The sequence below is a fragment of the Vigna radiata genome, chromosome 9, assembly GCF_000741045.1.
Source record: "Vigna radiata var. radiata cultivar VC1973A chromosome 9, Vradiata_ver6, whole genome shotgun sequence".
In the NCBI taxonomy this organism is placed as follows: domain Eukaryota; kingdom Viridiplantae; phylum Streptophyta; class Magnoliopsida; order Fabales; family Fabaceae; genus Vigna; species Vigna radiata.
Window position 1 is genome coordinate 5,925,454 of NC_028359.1, and position 22,159 is coordinate 5,947,612.

The 22,159-nt window shown below is 34.4% G+C and overlaps 3 protein-coding genes across 3 annotated transcripts; 1 reads left to right on the forward strand and 2 right to left on the reverse strand.

The window, feature by feature from the left end:
- The first annotated feature begins 3,069 nt into the window (after positions 1-3,069).
- On the forward strand, positions 3,070-6,609 carry LOC106772936. The gene is made up of 3 exons (XM_014659582.2): positions 3,070-4,043; positions 5,756-6,295; positions 6,410-6,609. Exons 1-3 carry the CDS (start codon positions 3,171-3,173, stop codon positions 6,509-6,511), a joined length of 1,515 nt encoding a protein of 504 aa, XP_014515068.1. The 5' UTR covers positions 3,070-3,170; the 3' UTR covers positions 6,512-6,609.
- A 131-nt stretch (positions 6,610-6,740) lies between these two features.
- Positions 6,741-9,224, reverse strand: LOC106773883 (salutaridinol 7-O-acetyltransferase). The gene has a single exon (XM_014660646.2). The coding sequence runs from the start codon at positions 8,562-8,564 to the stop codon at positions 7,212-7,214; it is 1,353 nt and encodes a 450-aa protein (XP_014516132.1). The 5' UTR covers positions 8,565-9,224; the 3' UTR covers positions 6,741-7,211.
- Positions 9,225-19,347: 10,123 nt separating this feature from the next.
- LOC106773618 (UDP-glucose flavonoid 3-O-glucosyltransferase 7) lies at positions 19,348-20,954 on the reverse strand. Its single transcript, XM_014660339.2, has one exon. The coding sequence runs from the start codon at positions 20,903-20,905 to the stop codon at positions 19,454-19,456; it is 1,452 nt and encodes a 483-aa protein (XP_014515825.1). The 5' UTR covers positions 20,906-20,954; the 3' UTR covers positions 19,348-19,453.
- Positions 20,955-22,159: the final 1,205 nt, after the last annotated feature.

Below are 22,159 nucleotides of genomic sequence, written 5' to 3' on the forward strand. Positions count from 1 at the left end.
TTTAAGGGAGTGATTATGGGTAGAATTGGAGAATCTATAGGCTATTGTTAAGTCATTCAAGATTGGTTTATGCAAGTTTTGTAGTGAAATGGTTGTTAGAAGTAATGGAAATGAATTTGGGCAGTCTAGAGAGGTTGTTTTGGGTTGGAAATGGTCAATTTGAGTTTGAGATGATTTATATGAGATGTTTAAGTGTTTATAGGGTCCTAGGAATCTTTAGAAGTGTAGGATAGGGTCCCCAAAGTTCATTTCGAAGGGTGTTATTGTTGTCATACCGTTGGGCGGCACAATAGAGGGTTGTTGAGCGCCCATTGGCTGGTTGAGGGCTGTTGGGCGGCACAGGGTGGTGCCGCTGAGTGCCACTCTGGAGGTTTATATAACTGGGTTTTTAAGTGTTTTCCCATGACTATTTTGGCTGTTTTGAATTCTTTTAAAGATGTTGTATGGTTTTTTATGTTTGGATGAAATGTATAATGAGGGTATCAAATTGTTGTATGAGATATTGTGAATGGGAATTTCAAGGAGAATCTCTTATTGGTGGTTTTACGGAAGACTAGTATAAATTGTAAGAAGTCGATATGATGATTATCCTGATGCTCTAATAAATCATCTATGCTCAATTAGATAATGATGAGTCATGTCGTGAGAGAAGCATGAGATTCTAGCTTGGGGGCCTTTCTTCATGGTGGCAAAGGGCGTTTTAAGGATTAACCTTATGTGACAACTTTGAGTGAGTCAGCTGTTTTACCACACAGGTGAAGAACTATTCATGGCTCAACATTTATACTAGATATAGTAAAGGGTTTGGCCAAGTTTGTGTCGTTATGTGTGAAGAGAAATAATGTTATAATTATGGTGTGCTTGAAATTGTATATTGTATTTACTTTAGTATGAACGATCATTTTACAATTAGCTTACCCTTCTTGTATGTTTCTTAGTTGTTTGTTCTATGTGTATTTTTTTTTGACAATGATCATCTGGTGGGTGTGAGCAGAACACGATGATATGTCTATTGAGCAAGCATTAGGCGAAGAGGCTTCTTATGTGTAGTGATATTAATACTGTATTTCCATAATGTTTATAGTCTTCATGGTGACTTTTTGATACACTATTATTGTATATAGTTTTGACACTAGTACATGTTGTATATAAAGTTATAGTTTCTCTTAGATGATTGTAAAAATGATTTTGTATTGCAGTTTCAGTTTGTTGACCGATCTCTCTTATTGATTATGTAACGCTTCTACTATGGTTCAATACTGCTCTATTTAGGATTTAAAAATATAAAAAAAAGATCTTAAGAGTAAAATACTATTTCCAAACGTATGCTGATACCAATTTCTCTCCCTAACCGTATATCTTTTTTAGTATCTATATTATCGTCTACTTTAGTATAAAATATTATCACGTGTGGAAATATACAATCCTAGTATCCATAATTTATTTCTAAAAGAACCATATATAAAATGTGTTTTTCAGAGTTTCCAAAATGAGTTTAGAGAACTTTATGATGGGTTCTTTTATAACAAATATACATAATATGGTAACGTGTTTTGTGACTATGGTTAGATTTGATTTGGGAAGAAACAATAAAGACGCACTTGTATGTTAACTTTTTGGTTTATTATCATTAGTGTATATATTTTAATTGTGATTTTTTAGTGAAAAGACACGTATGCTGCAGCTAAAATGGGAGGTGAACATAAACACAAAACATACTGATTAAGATAAGTTATTAGATAAATTGATTTATAAGTAACTATAGAATACAAAACTTGAACAAACCCCTGTTTAACATTCGTGAATAAAAAATAAACTTATTCCATATTCGAAAAAATAAATTCACCTTCAAATCTGAATTAAAATATTTACCAGATTTAAAAAGTCAGGGTAAAAATATAATTATAAGTAACACAATTTCTTTTAATACATATTTTCTGTTGAAAGTTAATACATGTACGTATATTTATACGGTTCAGAAAGAGACATAGTGAACGAAGGGTTTCGAATTTATTTAAGTACAACTTCTGATAAGTTTATTGGTAACCATAATTTTTATTAATTATAAATTTGGCTCGAAATTTATAAATATAAATCTGAGATAAAAATTAAGTGATTATATTTATTATAAGTTTAAAATTTTACTGTGATTTCTGATCAGTTATATTATTATCTTCAACGTTAAAATATCTTTAAGATCAGGATATCAAAAAATTAGATTGAGCATAACAAAATAATATGAGTAGACTAAAAAAAATATAAAGAAATGTTTGATAAAGATTCTCGTCTCCACAATCAAAAGAACACATATACACAAAAAATCAATAAAAAAAAATGTATGTGAATAAATATGCAAAAAATCATAAATGGTGTGTGAACGAGAGAATAACGAATATGTTGTCTCCTTTACAAATATGGACACCTAAATTACATAGTCTCCATTTTTATTCAACTTTCTCTTTTTTCTTTATTGTATACTTAATTAATGGTTTAATTTTACAGTTATAAAACTTTTTTATTTATTTCAATCTTGATATTAAAAACATCTTCTTTAAGTTAACATATGCATAGTTTTTATTATATGGACGGAATGATATGTGTGCAAAATAAAGTAGATTAAAAATACTGTCTAACAATTTTAAAAATGTTTTCAAGTAAGGACACTTAAATAAGAAGCTTTAATAGTTTTCTTGACTTATATAAATTAAATTTCAATCTTTAAAACATCATTTAGAGGAGGCACTCATCGTGTCTCTTTCCCTAATAAATATATAATAAAAGTTCCCGTGAAATAATTATGAGAATTTTTTAATAACATACATAATAACTACAGGTTCTTTTATAATATGTTATCAATTTTAATGGATTTAGAATCATTATTATAAAAAGTAAAACTGAAATGAATTTTAATCAATTAGTAAAAAACAAGGTTACGTTTTTGCATAGTACTCAAATAATAACTGTTGAGAACTGGCGTTAGTTAGCATATTGCTGTAGTTTCCTAAATTTAAGATTTATCCTTAACTTCAAACCAAACAGTATTTTTGTTTTTGTTTATCATTTATCAGGCACCCTTTTCGGTGTGGTACTATGCAGAGCTTAAAACTTTACCAAATCTAATAATCTTCCTCTTCTCTCTCCTTCTTGGTCTCCCCATCCATGGGGTTCTCATGATAAAGCTTTTGGGGTTTCAATTCATCATCTTGAAAAACATGTCCATCATGAAGAACCATTTCAAAGACCCTGAACATTTATACTCTCCATGGAGCTTCTCAAAGCTCACGGCTTTCTTCTTCCTCTTAATCTCCATCTCCTACCTCTTCTACTCCCTCAGATTCGTCAGCCACTCCTATGACTGTGATCAACCACCCCACATTCCCACCATCACTCACCACCACACATCCAACCCCCCACCTCAACAAAAGCCTCCACCTTTTGAAGAAACCAACCTTTCCCACATAGTCTTTGGCATAGGGGCCTCGGCCAAGCTCTGGAAGCAGCGAAAGGAGTACATCAAGATGTGGTGGAGGCCCAATGAGATGCGTGGAGTTGTGTGGTTGGAGCAGAGGGTGAAGACTGAACCCGGTGATGAAAATTCCTTACCCTTGTTGAGGATCTCCGGTGACACTTCAAGGTTCAAGTATAAGAATCCAAAGGGGCATAGATCGGCGATTAGAATCTCACGCATAGTGTCTGAGACTCTGAGGCTTGGGATGAAAGATGTGAGGTGGTTCGTGATGGGGGATGATGACACCGTTTTTGTGGCAGAAAATCTGGTGAAGGTTTTGCAGAAGTATGACCATAAGCAGTTCTATTACATTGGGAGTTCTTCAGAGAGTCATTTGCAGAATATATACTTTTCTTACAATATGGCTTATGGGGGTGGTGGTTTTGCCATCAGTTATCCTTTGGCTGTGGCATTGGAGAAAATGCAAGATAGGTGCATTCAGAGGTACCCTGGCCTGTATGGTTCTGATGACAGAATTCAAGCTTGTATGGCAGAATTAGGAGTTCCTCTCACCAAGGAGAAAGGCTTCCATCAGGTTAGAACTCTGTTATTCTCAGATTTTTTAATTTTCATTCTTGTTTGGATTGTGGCATTGCTCTTGTTTGGCTTGTGACAGATTTATTACTCTCTTTGTTCCTTTGAAAATCTAGGAAAATAGGGTTAACATAGGCAGAAAAAGAAAGTAATTAAGTGTGTCCGTGACTTCAGATATTGACTCTGTCCATTTATATGATTGTAATGGTGAAAATTTGAACATTTAGAAAGTGCTGGAGAAAGTGGGTCAGTGGAGGACTTTTAGGTTCATTGTAATAATTTTTTGAGCTTAATTTTGACAAAATGGTAGTGAAAGGTTTGTCATTATTTATATAATTTCATAACATATATTATGTATATAGACATTAAATAACAAAGTTCATATGAAAACTTATCAGACATTGTGTAAATTTCTATGTTTCTCAGTAGTGTTTAATTTCTATTGTATAACAAAAGAAATATGCAATGGCCCGTAGCCGCAAGATGCAAAAATATAGAAAAAGACACAGGCACCGTTAGATGCCAAAACGAAGATAGTAACAGATGATTTATATTTTTGATTCATAAGGTGGACACATTTATTGCTATTTACTATTTTAGTTGAGATTTGAAGTGGACAGTGTCAGAAAAAATTGGAGAGCTTTAATCAAATTGAAGATGAATTAAATTAATTTTAAACTAAGTCATGTTGGAAATTATATGACCAATCATACATATCAATTGACTTCCTTTTTCAAACCTAAACCATTGAAGCCACACCTTATTCATGGCTTCCGGACAAAAATACATTGATGATTTTAATTTTAAGTCTTTTTCCCTTTTGTATTTATTGAATAGTATAAAATAAATGTGATTATCGACGTGTCACACAATACACATTTTGCTGTGACCTTCTTAAGGTGCAGTTGAACCCACTTACGTTTTATTTAAAAGTTTAACATCACACGCCATAAGACACGTAGCATGAAAACATGGGCCACAATGTCCTCCATCGTTCATAAACTATTGTCTTTTGTCGGTAGATAAGACCCTTCCTAATTCCCACTTACCCTACATAATTGTGATGTTTGATTATTTCTTATTAATATATAATTTTTTGGATACATACCAATTTTCAATCCAGTGTATTTAGAATTTAGCTCATTTAGATTCAACCTGGGATGAGTCGGATATCTATTGTATAGCAGATGAGATTAAAAGAAATGTAAAAAAAAAAAACAAAATATTATAAATTTATTCATTTAAGATTTTAATGTTATAAATGAATAAGGGACATAAAAATAATTAATAAAGATTTTATTTGTTTACTTTTTGTGTCTGTTTTGGATTGTATTATATATTTTTTTATTTTGAATTGTTTTCGAAATTTAATATCATCTTATAATAAAATTTATTTAGATTTAAAATACTAAAACTTTGTAATAATTTTTGGATTTGCAAAAAAAACATGTAATCAAGGAGTTAGTGAGCCAGCGATTTAACTTACCAATTCATGATGGATCGGGTTAAGTTTAAATTTTTGTGACTTACTACTGGGTTATCCATTTTGATAAGTATAATTAACCCTGACTAAAATTATACACGTGTACAAAGCCCACACGTGACATCTGGGTATGTAAGCGGGCTTTCAAGAAATATTTTTGGATTGAGTTGAGTGGAGTAAATATGTAATCTTGTGACGAATGATTCTTCTTTTGATTTGACTTTGAATAGTTCGATGTGTACGGCAATCTCTTTGGGCTTCTGGCGGCCCATCCACTTACACCGCTGGTATCCCTACATCACTTGGACGTGGTAGAGCCCATATTTCCAAACGTGAGCCGGGTGCGGGCTCTGGAGCGGCTGAACGGGCCCATGAAGCTGGACCCAGCCGGGCTCATGCAGCAATCTATTTGCTACGACAAGGGTCGGACCTGGACCGTATCCGTTTCGTGGGGATACGCGGTTCAAATATTCCGGGGCATTTTCTCGGCCAGGGAAATGGAGATGCCGGCGAGGACGTTCCTCAACTGGTACAGACGGGCCGATTACACGGCGTACCCGTTCAACACCCGCCCTGTCAGCCGCCATGTTTGTCAGAAACCTTTTGTCTATTTCTTGTCAGAGGCAGTGTATGACAGTGCTGCAAATGAAACTTCAACCCATTACATTCGGGTTCAGGAAAACCCCGATTGCAAGTGGAAAATGGAGGATCCGACCCGGATCAAATCGGTGGAAGTTCGTAAGAAAATCGACCCGCATTTGTGGGATAAGGTAACCTAATTGAAACATATTCATCTTTTTCTAGCATTATTATGAATTATTTATTTGCTATTGAAGTGAATGGAATGAAAATTTGGCTAAGTAAGGTTTCGTTGGTTTGAGCAGGCTCCAAGAAGAAATTGTTGTAGGGTTCGACGCACGAAGAAGAAAGGAACTATGGTGATTGATGTTGGGGAATGCAGGGCAGATGAAGTTGTTGAATTGTAGTTATAGATCCTTTACATCAATTCATCATTCTTAACTCAATCCCTTGGTATATGAATTTTTTCCTTCTACTTTATATATAATCATTTACTTTCGGCGTTTCTTCGACTACATTAAACAAAGATGAGTAGCTAGAAGTCTAAATCAAACTAGTATTTTCCTTAAACGTTAATTATTTTGCACCACAAGTTTAGGATCTAGATGCTTGGCCCAAGGTCTAAATGTCACACAATTCAACACTTCTTTTTCTTCAGTTTATTCATTTCTATATAATAAAACTAGAATATACAAATATTTGGCCCTTAATTAACATTTTCTGCATTCTCTCCCTTTTTAGAATTGCATTTCACACACCATTTGTGTTTGTTTTATCTCAATATGCAGACAGCCAAGGTGTTTTATTTCTCTGTATTAAGTGTTTTCTCTTTTTTTAATGGGGAAAGCTTCTAAGTAAAATGTTGTTTATATAATTCAGTCAGAAATCAAATTCTGACCCGTATACACTCAGTTGCATTTACTGTTAGTCGGTCTAACAGAGTTGAATAAGATACAGAAAAAACTAGGTAAGTAGGTAAATGGATTTAATGACATGAACTTCAAGGTCAACTAAATTAATTTGTTTTTCCATTTGGTTTCGTGAAACCAACTTATTAGCTTCAAATGAAAAATTACTTTCAATAGCAATGAAAGCTAATTCTAATAATCAGGCAACTGAACTCATTGCTAAAGGACTTGGATCGAGTGTTGCACAAGTGAGGAGTTCAGGGTTTGCTTTCAATTGAGTCATATCTTCCTCTTCCAAGGTAACCCAAGCTTCTATGCCATCTCCCAACCTTGTGTCCACTAGGATGATAAGATTCATAAACATTGAAACTGAGTCAATTGAACCAGCACCACTCACCCATGTGGGTTTTCCCCACCCAAAATCAGCCTCGTAGTACCCAAAATTGCACCAACTACTAAACCCAAAATAATCCACTTCACTCTTTGATCCCATCTCACCTATTGCCCTAAGACTCTCTTGCATAGTTGACCTTCCCTTATCACCTTTCAATTCTTCAAGAAATTCGTTATCTACTCTTGATATTGCAGTCCTCAACTTCCCCACCAACTCCTCCAACCCCATCTCATTATCATCCACACTCTCTGCAGCCAACCAAAGAAGATTTCCCATAGCATGTTCAGGACAAAGAGCCTCGTCCATTTTTCTCCTCAGGTTCACCAGATGAGTAACAAAAGAAGGCCTTTGGGTGCCAAACCGTGCCTTGGACACCCCCATGAGGGACTTCCACAGCATAGCAGAAACCATCTGCAGACGTGTGGAATTTTCTGTGCCTGGTGTTTGAGCCTTGACTGTGGCAATAGCTGAATTTCTAAACAGAAACCTCCTTGTGATCCACTTGCCTTGTTTGAACAAGGAACCCCACATCCACATAGATAAGTCTCTAAACCATGGACTGCTAGTGGGGAAGAGAGAAGGTGCTATGAAGTTTGGTTGGGTTGATTGGTTACAGCCCTTGGCCCTTTCTGTCCACCCTTTGATAAAGGTGCTTAGTGCAGCTCCATCTAGGATCCTATGAGAAATGCACATGCCAATGGCAATTCCCCCACATTCAAAGATGTTCACTTGAATGTTAGTCACATAGGTTCCTGAATTTGATCCTTCAGACACAAGATCAACAGGAAGAAACTTGTGTAGTACGGTTACCTGAGGTTGGACTAGAAATTCATCTAGAGGACATTTCACACGGGCCAGCACAAAATTAGCACCTTCATCATTGCACTCAATGGACAGATCCTCTTTGATTTTGCCACCTAGAGGGTAGAATTTGGTTAGTGTCTCTGATAGAGATTCTTTCAGCAATTGTAACCTCTTGGGGACTTCAGAAAGGTAAGTTGTGTTACTCTTAGGTGAATTGTAGAACAGGATTATTGGAGCATATGGCGATGGGATAAGGTGATCCAAAAGGGAAAGGCTGAAGACTCTAAGGTGAGAAGGTGTGGGAGAAGAAGGTCTAATATCTTCTCTAGAAATTATTTCTACTTCAACTCTCATCCTCTTTCTTCTTTTCGTTCAATAGCATGTGCTTAAATGGTTACACTTGCTCCTGTAATATTAATACATATATACGCGTGGAGGGGCTGAAAATCTTCCACATTCTTAGTTGTGAAAGTTGATTTTGCTAGCACAGGAAGAAATTTTCTCAAATAAGCAACCACATAATTTGACATGTCGATATTCTGCATATTTGTCAGAATCATAAATGCTGAACTGCCCAATATTTCAAGAGTGATGCTTTCAAAAGGAATAGTCAAGAGTGGCGTATAATGTTGAACTGTGCTCCTTACATGCTTAAGTCGTCTAATTCCAAACAATAATTCAGATTGTAATTTTTTTTACACAGGTTAATGTCATATACAAGAAATATGATCTTTAGTGGGGTGGAATCACTACTTCGAAATATTCCATATTTGAACGTATGTGTTAATTCATTAAATATTTAGAATTAGTTTGATTGATAGTTATGTCAGAACTGAAATTGATTAAAAATATAAAATTTTAATGTTTAGATTGCATGAAAATTTATAAAATTCAGATTTTGTCTGGACTCAAAACTCTATTTGACTGGAAGCAATTGTCTTCTCTGTCATTACTTACGATGCTAGACAAAAGAATAGGTATTAACTTTTTATTTTCATATTTGTTTACATTTTTATTATATTATACATCTGTATGTTTACAGTCTTTTACAATGTTATTGTATTTTTCACAACATTCTTTTGTACCACTATTTTTATTATGTTATAATATTTCATTGTGTTAAATTTTAGATTTTTTTAATATTCTAAATGTATCATATTTCTATTGTTTTTCAACTATGTTTCAACTGAAAAAAAAAAATAACAGAAGTATAATATGCATTGCAAGTACATAAATTCTTTAATTATAAAATTTATTACCCACTTATATTTTAAAGTATGAAATATATTTTTAATCCTAAACTTTAACTCAGGATTAGAATTTGTCTATATTTTAAACTTTAGTTTGATTTCAAACTTCATAAATAAATATAAATCAAGAAGCAACGGAGTTTGACTTCTACGTTTATATGGAGAGAGACAAGTATCGTGTTTGTGTGCGTTGGGTTAAAGAGAGGCCCATCACTGTATCAAGGCCCAACAACGAGGATATCATGTATTGTCCATTAAGAGGCACGTCACATGATAAGAATGTGTTTCACAAATAGAACTTGATATCATTCTAGTTAAGGACTCACAAGCTTCTAGAAGATTTATTCTCAATCTCAAGTTGATTCCAGCCTTTTTGTGGGGCACCCATTCAGAATATAATTCGCGTTGCAAAGCCTCACTCTAATAACAATAAGGCAAACCCTTTCCTTTTAGCATACACCTTGTCATGTCTAACAAGGTGTTTGTGAAATTTCATAGAGCAAAATTTCATAAACATAGAAAATACATCACTCGTCTCCTTTAGTAGATATATTCAATTTTTCTTGGAAAATTCATCTACAAAGGTAAGAAAGTACTTATTACCTCCAAATGATAATATGTCTAGAGGTCCATACAGATGCGAATGAACTACCTCCAACACCTTCCTAGCCCTTTTTAGTGCAAAAACTTTAAAAGCTTTTCTGGGCTACTTGCTAATCACACAACCTTCACAAACTTTAGCTAGGGAGCGAATTTGTGGTAGAACACATTCCATTTGCCTACTATTGAGCTGAGTTAAGCTCTTGAAATTCAAATGGCCACACCGATAGTGCCATAGCCAACTTTCTTCATCCACACTAGTTGCTGATAAACACTGTATCTTAGTGGCATCAAGATTCATCTTGAAAGTTATGTTCTTGGGTAGTGGCACCTTAGTAATCAACCGTTGCTAAGATTCAAAAACTTCAATAGACTTTTGTGCATGTTCTTAGTGTACCCTTTCTCCAATAATTGTCCCAAGCTGGGTAAACTATTTTTCTTAGGACATATAGAACATCATTCATATAGGCAACCTTACCATCCTAGCATGTAATAATCACCTTCCTGATTCCTTCTACCACAATTGAACTGTTATCAACAAACTTGACATTATTTTTCACACATGGGTTGAGATCTATCAACCAACTTCTATTCCCAGTCATATGATTAAAACATATCTTGTGTCCAAATACTAGGATGTGTTATCTTCTTTACTGGCTGTAGTTGCCATCAGCAGCACTTGGTCTGAATCATACCCATCTCCTCTTTCTTGCACTAGGTTGTCTTCTTCTCCTTTCTTTCCTCTCTTGCATGCATTATCCTAACACTCATAGGAATAATGCCCAAACTTGTCATAGTTGTAGCACTGTATTTTCCTTTTATCAAAGGTCTTCTTGCCACTTTTTCCTTCCTCAAAACTGACTTTCACCTCTTCTCTCATTTCCACTATTGTCAGGTCATTCTTGGGATATTGATTCTCCATTTCTATCCCTAATTATTCATCCTTTTAATCTTCCTCTTCCTCTACCTTTCCAACCACTACAACCTCAATTGGTCTGTCCAATTTTAGCTTGTAATGCATGCTCTACCATTTTTTCACTGTTCTTTCTTTCATTCACTCTTTGCTTATGCGCTTCAAGATAATTTTGTAATCCATTAATTGTCATAGCATCAAGATCCTTCGACACTTCTATGGTAACCACAATATGGTCGAACCTTGGAGTTAATGTCCTCAAAACTTTCTCCAGAATCTTGCAATCTGCTATACTTTCATCACATGTTCTCATGGCATTAGTCAACATACCCTGCCAAAATACTCTACCATTGTCTGTTAGCAATTTGGGTCACTATATATAAGTAATTATTAAATGTGTTAGGAGCATTATATTTTATTAGCCAACCTTATAAACTGGTCTAATTAAAATAAATATGACTAATGGTATATTTGTCATGAAAGATATATTGTATAGAGACCAACAATAATTTTAATTTGTTGAAGGGGCCAAATTAAAATTATTGAAACTAAATAATATTAACCGAGGTTATTTAAAGGGTCATGGTCCCCATCTCTAAGCACAACGATTCATTCTGGTTTCTTTCTCTTTATCCCCATCAAAAGAGAAAATCCAGAGGAAAGTAAAGGTGCTCTGCAAAGGGAAGATCAAAGACCAATTCAGGATCTTTACAAAGGGAAGATCGGAGACCAATTCAGGTTCTTCATTAATTGTTCATAATGTCTAATCCTTCAGGTACACTTTCGCTTGAAAGTTCTAAGGGTATTGGGAACTACTTTGATTAAAGGGTTTATTGTTCATTGTTAATCTGTCAATCATAAAATTTCTAACAATTGGTATCAGAGCATGTTAGTGATTAATTGACAGAAACTTTTGATATTTGATCTTTTCAATTTTGTGAGAAATTATGACTATAATCTTTGGGGGTTTTCATTTAAGGGTTTATAGCCTGCGTTAAATTCTTGATGCAATAATAAATATATATATTTTTTTTCTTTTGAATGTTTTGGATTATGATTATGATTATGATTGTGGAATTCTATGTCAGAAAACAAATTTAATTAGTATTAATTAAAAATACATTTAAGGGTCTTAATTATGTTTCTGGAACCCTAAATTGAAAATTAAGAACCCTAGGTTCTTAAACCCTAAATTTGCAAATTTAGAACCCTAATTAAAATTAGAATCTAGAAGGGAAAAATCCCAAATTGAAACCCTAATTTGGGAACCCCCAAATTGAAATCCTATTGTTTGCTCTCTTTCTTCTCTGTGCCATGGGCTAGTTTTAGGATGGGCTCATTGGCCCGTGCGATTGTTCCTAGTTTAGGTGAGGACCCATTACTTGTGAAGAAGATAAAGAATTAAAATAATTTATGATAAAATAAAATTTTGAAATAAAGTAATTCAAAATTTAAAATATTTTGAAATAAAGTAAAAGTAAAATTAATAATTAATTAGGAATAAATATAATTCAATTTTGGTCTTGTTTATAATTTTTTAAATCAGCTATTGATAATTAAGAAATCACCAAAGTGAGTCTTTTTTATCTGGAGTAGTTCATAGAGAAATTATGAATGTTCATGTTTATACATATCCATGTAAGTATTGGTCGACCCAAAGGAAGATTAATATTTGGTCGAATTATAAAGTTTTTACATGCCAATAATAAAATCTATCCAAAGATAGCTCTGTTATTGGACATGTTTTATTATCAATGTTGACCATTACATCAAGATACCTCTAGCAGTTAATATTACTGTCAAAAGACTTGATATTGATGGGCATTGGGTGTCTTGAGATGGGATAAACCATTATTTGAATATATTTATATAATTATTGATTTTACGATGTGAGCTTAATTCCTTTGATTCTCTTGTATAAAATAAAGTTACGATGGCTTCAATATCTGCCAACTTAAATTCAGTTCCGGTCCTCAACGATACAAATTTTAAGGATTGGAAAGATAGCATAGAGATAATTCTTGGCTGCATGGATCTCAACCTCGCATTAATGATTGAGAAACCTCCTTCTCTTAAGGACTCAAGTACCTCTGAAAAGAAGAGAGAATATGAGAAGTGAGATCGCTCAAATCGCATGTGTTTGATGGTCATTAAGCGTGACATTTCAGAGGTCTATAGAGGTATTATATCTTAAAAAATTACAAGTGCTAAAGATTTCCTTGCTGAGGTTGAAAAGTGCTTTGTGAAAAGCAAAAAGGCGGAAGCAAGTGCACTTCTTCAAAGCTTGGCTTCCATGAGGTATCAAGGCAATGGAAATGTGAGAGAGTACATTATGGAAATGTCAAACATTGCTTCAAAACATTAGGCGTTGAAACTTGAGTTGCAAGAGGACTTACTTGTATATTTTATTCTAAACTCTCTTCATACAGTTTGGACAGTTTAAGATTTCCTATAACTATCAAAAGGAAAAATGGTCTCTTAATGAACTCATTTCTTATTGTGTTCAAGAAGAGGAGAGACTGAAGCAAGAAATGACTGAAAGTGCTCACTTAACCAGTACCTCTAATGATAAGGGCAAAAGAAAGAAAACTGAGAATCCTAATGGCGATGCTTCTAAAGGTCTATACAAAGGAAAAAAAAAATAGTTTGATAAATGTTTCTTTTGCAATAAAGTTGGACACATGAAGAAGGAATGCACAAAATATCATGCTTGGCGTGCAAAGAAAGGATTGCCTAAGCTATCAAAAGACAATTGATTCTGAAAGATGAATCTAGGTAGAGATGCCAAATTCATAGTGATGGAAGTGATAAAATGTTTTATATTATTATTTTGTACTGGTTTTCTAATTTTGATTTTGAAAGACATTTCATTGTACCGTCATTTAGGAAGAATTTGATTTCATTTTTTTATTTGGACAAATTTTGTTATTTATGTTAGTTTGGAAATAATGAATTCAAATTTTTTCTTTATTTTATTCAAGTTTTGTTGAAACCAATTCACTTTTGGCAAATAATATTCTATGCATACTGTGATTCCTATTATGAATCCTTAAATATGGAATTGCACGATATTAAGCATAACATTCTTTGAGGATATTGAGTTTGGGGGGAAAGAATAAAGTTTAGAGGAAGAATCATTGGAAGTAATCTAATTCATAAAGTTCAAAACCTTTAGTAAGTTTAGAACCTCTATAAGAACAAACTCAAGATCCTCATAAACATATGCTTCACGAGGAGTATAAATCTATGCAAGACAATAAGGTTTGAGAACTTGTCCTATTACCAGAAGGTATGAAACCCATTGGAAATAAGTGAATACTTAAGACCAAAAGGGATTCTAATGGTAATATGGAGAGGTATAAAATTTTTCTTGTGATGAAGGACTATACTCAAAAGGAGAGGGTTTGTATGTTGATAACATCCATAATGCTTTTATTGTGAAGGATAACAAATTAAGGGATTCTCCAGTTGCTAAGGGAGACGATTTTAGTCTCAATCAATGCCAAAAGGAAATTTAGAAATTCAAGAAATGTAGAAGATTCACTATGTTTCAACAGTAAGGAGTCTCTAATGTATGTCGAAGTATGTATGCATCCAAATATAGCATACACAGTTGGGGTTCTAGGCAAATATTTAAGTTATTCATGAATGGATCTTTGGAAAGCAGCCAATAAAGTTATGTGATTTTTTCAAGAGAACAAAGGTTTATAAGCTCACGTATAGAAGGTGAGACCAATATTATGAAAGGAATTGAAAGACCACTCAAGTTATACTATGACATCAAAATAATTCTTAAAGAAAGAGTACAAAATGGATGTATTTCCATATAACACTTAGGGACAAACTCCTTGATAATATATCCTCTTAATAAGGCTATTACACCTAAGGTCTTTCATAAACATATTGCTTATATGGGCATTTTACAGTATGAGGAATCTTTGGTTCAATGGGAGTTAGTCATCTTTGTGTGTTTGTGTTCTATGTTTGGTTTTCATGTATGCATACATTCTGGTTTATTATTCAGATATTACACTTTGTACAATAAGGTTATTATGTTGATCTCATTAAGATAAAGTAAGGACTAGTTGAAAATAGACGTGTATAGGTCACCTTCACTTAATTTTCATGATGTATCCGTGTCATTTGGTTCTGTCAACATTAATGATCACTATTGGTTTGGTTGCGATTGTTGCAATTAAAACTGTTTTGGTTCTACATGCGGATATAATCAATGGACGAGACTTTAGGATATGCTCAAGGTATATAATGACATTTTTTGAGCTCATAAAGTCTAACACATTTGTAAGGAATTTATACGGATATATATATACTTGTGACCAGTGGGAGATTGTTAGCAACTATATATATATATATATATATATATATATATATATATATATATATATATATATAAGTAATTATTAAATATGTTAGGGTCATTATATTTTATTAGCCAACTTTATAAAGTGATCTTATTAAGATAAATATGGCTAAGGGTATATTTGTCATGAAAGGTATATTGTGTAGAGACCAACAATAATTTTAATTTGTTGAAGGGACCAAATTATAATTATTGAAACTAAAGAATATAAACCGTCAGAGGTTATTTAAAGGGTCATGGTCCCCATCTGTGAGTACATTGATTCATGCATGTTTCTTTCTCTTTATCCCCATCAAAAGAGAAAATTCAGAGGCAACTAAAAGTGCTCTACAGTGAGAAGATCATAGACCAATTCAGGTTCTTACAGAGGAAAGATTAGAGACCAATTCATGTTTTACATTAATTGTTCCTAATGTTTAATCCTTCATGTACGTTCCCGCTTGAATGTTCTAAGGGTATTAGGAACTACTTTGATTAAAGAGTTTATTGTTCATTATCAATCTGTCAATCATAAAACTTCTAACCGTGTCTCTTTTTCTGTCATGGAAAGGATTTTCATATTGCCTCCTTAATGACTGCAGTTTTAATTTCTTAATTTTCCCAGAATTTCCATGCCTATTCTTCAAAATATCACTGTTTTCCTTTGTTGTGACAACCTTTGAAATTTTTTGGAAAATGTTGGCAGCAACATATTGGTGTAACAGTACCGAGCTTTGCAGTTCAATTTCTTCTTCTCCTTAGACACCTTCTCGGCCACTTCATCAGCATTCTTGAATAGTTCTTTGAAACCAACCTTCGCAATTTCATCAATTTCTTGGAAACTAAAAATTGCTTCCATCTTTACGCATCAATCATCATAGCCTTTCCCATCAAACATAGGCGAGCTTCCCGGTATCAATCCTCTAGCAGTAATGAAGTATACCTGCAACAATACACCTAAAATTCTTCTCTGAACCTTACTCTTGATATCACTATCCACAACAAATTTTAAATTTTTTACCGAGGGTCAATGCCCGTCGGTAATGGAAAAAAGCCGCCGGTAACTACTGATTTCTGACGGCTTACTGACGACCTTAAGGCTCACTGTGAATAGTTTGTCGGAAACCTTCGCAATGGCTATTGGCCGCCGGTAAATTTGCCGACGGCACTTACCGAAGGCTTACAGCCTTCGGTAATTACAGACGACGTTTACCGAGGGCCTGATTGCCTTCCATAATTACCGGGGCTCTGGGCCTTCGGTAATTACCGAGGGCTCCTGACCTTCGGTAATTTATTCTTGACTGTCGATAAATTGGAGACAAGATGGTTATTACCGACAGGTATAGCCGTCTGTATGGCCGTCGAAAATATACTGTGCAACTCAAAATCCTTTTTTGCACTTTCGAACTAACATGATACACCTACCAATCATCAATACATCAAACATCCAACACACTAAATTTGTTTCATAAAATGCAGCTTGCACTCCTTTTTTGTACACTACCTTCCCACCACAATACATCCTGCCTGCCAATCAATTACTTCATACATCAATGCACAATATTTGTTTCATAAAATGTAATCAATATAGGAAACATCATCCAACTATTTGTTTCATCATATATGAAGCACTCAGTGTGCACTTCCTAACCACCAGGATACACCTGCCAATCAATATCATCATATATATCAAGCACACTATTTGTTTCATAAAATGCAAGTTCCACTATTTTTTTACACTACCTTCCCACCATAATACACCTGCCAATTACATTTGTCATACATCAATGCACACAATATTTGTTTCATAAAATAAAATCAATATATGAAACATCAAAACATCAAACATCAAATGTATATGATTGATACAATAGACGTAGTTGCTAATATTAACAAACGTCAAAACACCAACATCTTTAATTAAACTAAGTAACTAAGTTTAAAAAGTTCATGGACTATTACCATAGAAGTAGTTGTTAACAGTAATAAACATCAAAACTCAATAAAGCTTTTAAACTAAACAACTAAGTTTTAAAAGTTTATCAAATCCTAATAGCCATTAAACTAAACAACTAAGTTTTAAAAGTTTATCAAATCCTAATAGCCATTAAATTCATCAGAATCAGTTTCTTCTTCATCTTCTTGTTGCTGGACAGGAGGTTGTTGTTGATTAGCCTCGAACAAACCCTCAAACGAAGCTCCCCTGCAACGAGAGAAGGAAGCACCACCAAAGTGGGGGGTCTGCCACTACCTGCGTGAACGACGAAGACAACGATCTTTGGTGAGGAAGACAACGTTCTGTGGCGAGGAAGACAACGTTTGGCGCGAACAAAACCAGGGCGAGGGAGACAACTATGGTTCAAATCAACCAATTTGGGGGAATGCGTGGGCGAGGATTTTCTGCATGGACAAGGGTTTTCTGCGTAGGCAAAGTATTTGGTTAACGAATGAAAATTGGGGGAGAGAAACCTAAGTATTAGGATTAATGACCGAGCAACTTAGCGACGGTCTCACACCCTCGGTAATACCTTCGGTAAAATTAATTTATCCACGGGCATTAGACCTCCGGTAATTCTTCCTAGATGCCTTCGATAAAATTAATTTAGCTATGACCATTGGACCTTCGGTGATATCTTGGGCGACGAACCTTTAACCCAGCGTACACAAAGACAATACTCGTCTCTCTCCGCACGAATGCAGAAGTCAAACTCTACACACACCTCTCAAGGGGACGCGAAGAAATGGAAAAATACACTCAGAAAAAAATACGCAGAAGTTGTTGGAGAGAAAATAGATATTGCTCATTCATTAACATTTTTTATTACATAAAAACATGTATTTATGTATGATTGGTTCTGTTTGTAACTAGAATACATAATCCAAGGTTAGTTGGATCACAAACTACAAGACTCGCTAATGTTTAAATGTTTGTTTTATATGTAACACAAACATTGAGCGAAACTTTATGTGGAAAAGAAGAAACAATTGTAAATGGAATTCTATATGGCACATTGGTAGATATGTTGCAATCATAAGTGCAAACATAGTGAAGGTGTCATGGGACATCACTGTTTTTAGTAAGACCAATGATGTACCATTATAAATATATATTGAATAGTACACAAAAGGTAAGATTATAAAAGTGCACGTGTCCAACTCAAGCTACTTTAATTATATTCGTTTTTCCCTTTTATCTACTAACCAATTTATTTAATTATGTTTATTCTGAGTTCTAATGTAATAAATAAATTAAAGATTATAAATATGCATACTAGGTAATATTCCAATCGATGATGATGACTATTGTACATATTGAAACTAATACAAGTTAAGTTTAATACATTATAATACTCTAATCCATTCATAAATTAAAGTATTACTTGTTTATGAAGTTACGTTAACTTACATAAAAATATCATCTAATTATTATAATAGATGAGAAATACTTTACAATATTTAATATTTGCCACATTTTAATTTTATTTCAAAGTTTTATCTATACTTTTTGTAGTTTACATATTTATCAAAAATGTTTATAAACTTTGATTATGTAGTTACAAATAATATCTTTTTAATATTTAATTAAGCGCAGATTCAAAGGGAGTTTTGATTAAACGAAAGAAATATTAATATAAATTATACATACCCGACCACAGTCCATCATAATATATTACTTTAATCATGCTACGTAATAATATAACAATAGTTTATGTTATATAACTGTTGTTTGGACGATGGTTTGAGAAGAACTGTGATCATAAATTTTTATTAAACCGTTTTCAAATCTTTGAAAGCGATAGAAGAATGTTTTTTTTCTACATGAAACGTACACATTTGTTGACTATTTAGTAAAAATTCATGAAAAAGATTATTATTTAAAAAATAATACTTTTAACACAATTTTTTTTATATTCATTTAATATTATTTTTATTCATTTTTTCTTTTTTTTTTCTTTTTAAAAATATAAAAAAATTTCAATATAAAAGTATGTTATTTTATCCTTACTGTCGTTATTTTAAATCGAAGTTGTCTGACTTTATTTTTTTCATAATTAAAATAGTCGCAACTTCAGTTTATGTGAAGAAGGTAAGAAAATGGAAGAAGGAAGAAAGGATAGTATTAGGTAGATACTGGGAAGAGAGCTTTGAGATGATCGATGAGAGCAGTGAGATTGTTGTGTGAGGATCCACCTTCTTGAACAGCTCTCCAAGCTTTATCTTGCATTTCCTTCGCCTTCTTCCTTATCTTATCACCTTCATTTCCTTTATCCATCAACCTTTTCACAGCCTTCTCTATTCTCTCCCCACTCAACACCGTCTTCTTCCCCTCGTACGGCGATATGCTCCACTCCGCCGCACCCACTTCCACCCCAAACCTGTGCACCTCCGTTATAAGCTTCTCATTGTAGTACTGATCACTAAACCCCGGCATAGTCACCATCGGAACCCCAGCACTGATGGCCTCCACCACCGCGTTCCACCCACAGTGCGTCAAAAACCCTCCCACTGCAGGGTGGTTCAAGATCAAAGGCTGCGGTGCCCATCCCTTTATCAACATCCCTCTCTTCTCTCTCTCTATCTTCTCCTCAAACCCCTCTGGCAACCACTTCTCTTCCTCTTCTTCTTCTTCTTCTTCTTCTTGTCCTTCTTTCTTTTTCCGGTGAACCACCCAGATGAAAGAGTGCCCGGAGGCATCCAGGCCTTTGGCCAATTCATAAAGCTGCTTGTCCGAAAGAAGAACCAGGCTTCCGAAACAAATATAGAGAACCGAGTCCTGTTCCTTTGAGTCAAGCCACGTCAGACACTCATTTCTGATCTCGCTAACAATGGCGGGTTTCTTAACGATTTGTTCCACCATGAGGGAGCTGGGGCCAACATGCCACACTTTTCTTCCTGTGAGGTTTTCGTAATACTGAGTGTACTCGGCGTCGAGTTCAGCGAAACTGTTCACGATAACTCCATGACTGTCCTCTTCACCTTCAAGAAGAGATTCCGTCAGCACGGCGAAACCCGGCGAGGGTTTGACCGGGAGACTGAGAGGGTGAGGGAGACCCGGAATCTGGTAGGGCACGGAATCGGAGAGAAAGGCCTCGGGGTGGGCTTTGATGGCCTGGATCATGCAGACGTCGAAGATGGATATGGGGTTGAAGACGAGCCTGGGGACTTGAAGACGCTTTGACAAGTCCTTGGTCCAGGTGAAGATGATGTCAGGGATGAAGACATCGGGAGGGGAGTCTTTGAGGACAGCTTCGACCTGAGGCTGGATGAAGTGCGCCGCCATGTGGATTTTTCCGGCGGTGATGTTGTTTGTGGCTGAAACGAGATTTTCTACGCCTTCCGGTAGACCCAATTGGGTGCTGGGGAATTTGAGGAGGTGGAGGCGGATGTGGTGGCCGGAGGCTATGTCGTCGTCGATGGTTTTTTGAAAGAGTTGGGCGTTGGCGGAAGTGGTGACGATTGTGATGTGCTGGCCACGTGAGGCGACCAAGCGTGCGAGCTGAATCATTGGGATTTGATGGCCTTGTGCGAAGAATGGAAGGAAGTATATTTTCAATGGTCCTTGTGTCTCCATTGTTTCTGCTCTTTGCTTCCGACGACGATGATGAAGAGTGCGTGAGTGAGTAGTGTTAGTGGGTTTTTATCTGATGAAATCATCTTAGCAAGTGCCACGTGCTCTTACATATTTAATAAAGGAAAAATTGCACTCGTGATCTGCATGACCATCAAAGTTCATTCTATATTGGAAATTTTTGGACTGTCTGAGTGAATATTATTAATTATTTTATGTTAATATTATTATATGCACTTTCTTTCCTCATGTTATTTTTCATTTTGACACGTGTACAGTGTAAAAATAGTGTCAAAAAATAGCATTAAAATATCATTTTCCTTCTATTTTTTTTGGAAAGTCTGAGGTGGAAAAAACAAATATAAATCCTTTTGCTGGTTACATTATTCTCATGCCACAATAATATAATATAACATGCGTGGCTCTCGTGCAAGCTTGTCTGGTGTTCTTTATTTTTGAACAGTGACATCTACTTAAAAAGAGTACACATAATTTTATTAACGTTTTGTTTGGTTCAATTTGGAATTTTAACGTTCCATTAATGTATGGGACAACAAATTTCATGAAATGCAACTAGTTTTTTGTTTTTTTGTGCATAAAAAACCTTAGGTTATATATAGTTTTCCTTTAAATAATTCTTCAAGAGTTTCACCGTAACAAAAAGATATTACAATTAATTACACAATGTTACTCTTAACGAATAAGAGTACATTAGACCATTTTTTTTTGTTATCCCATTTTAATCCTCCCAAAAATTCTCTCAAATTTCTCAACTTTTTAAAGTTTTTATAAATAAAGAAAAATATATCTGTGACACTTTGATTAATCTATTTTAAATATATGAATTAATAAAATAGTTATACACAGTCACTATTGTTAAAAAATTGTTAAAATATCACGCTAAAACAAATATGCGAGTTGCACCTCTGATCTTGCAGTATTCTTTATTAAGCTTTGCACCACTAACTTTTGTTGACGTAATAAGTGAAATCAGATATCTATGTGTTCTTTCATGAGTAACAGGGTACTTTTGACAGTTGAAGCAGATCAATCTGGAGTTCTTTCATCAGAAAACCAAGTCAAGCTGTTTGACATGTTCACTACAAAAAAAAGAAGAAGCTGAATTCCCACTGATAATTACCCATGAAAAAAACGTTTATAAATTTTTGTTACCTACGGTTATCCACTGATTTTATTAATATTATTAAAAAATTAAAAATAAGCAAAATTGGACGCATGATAAACTTATGGTTTAAT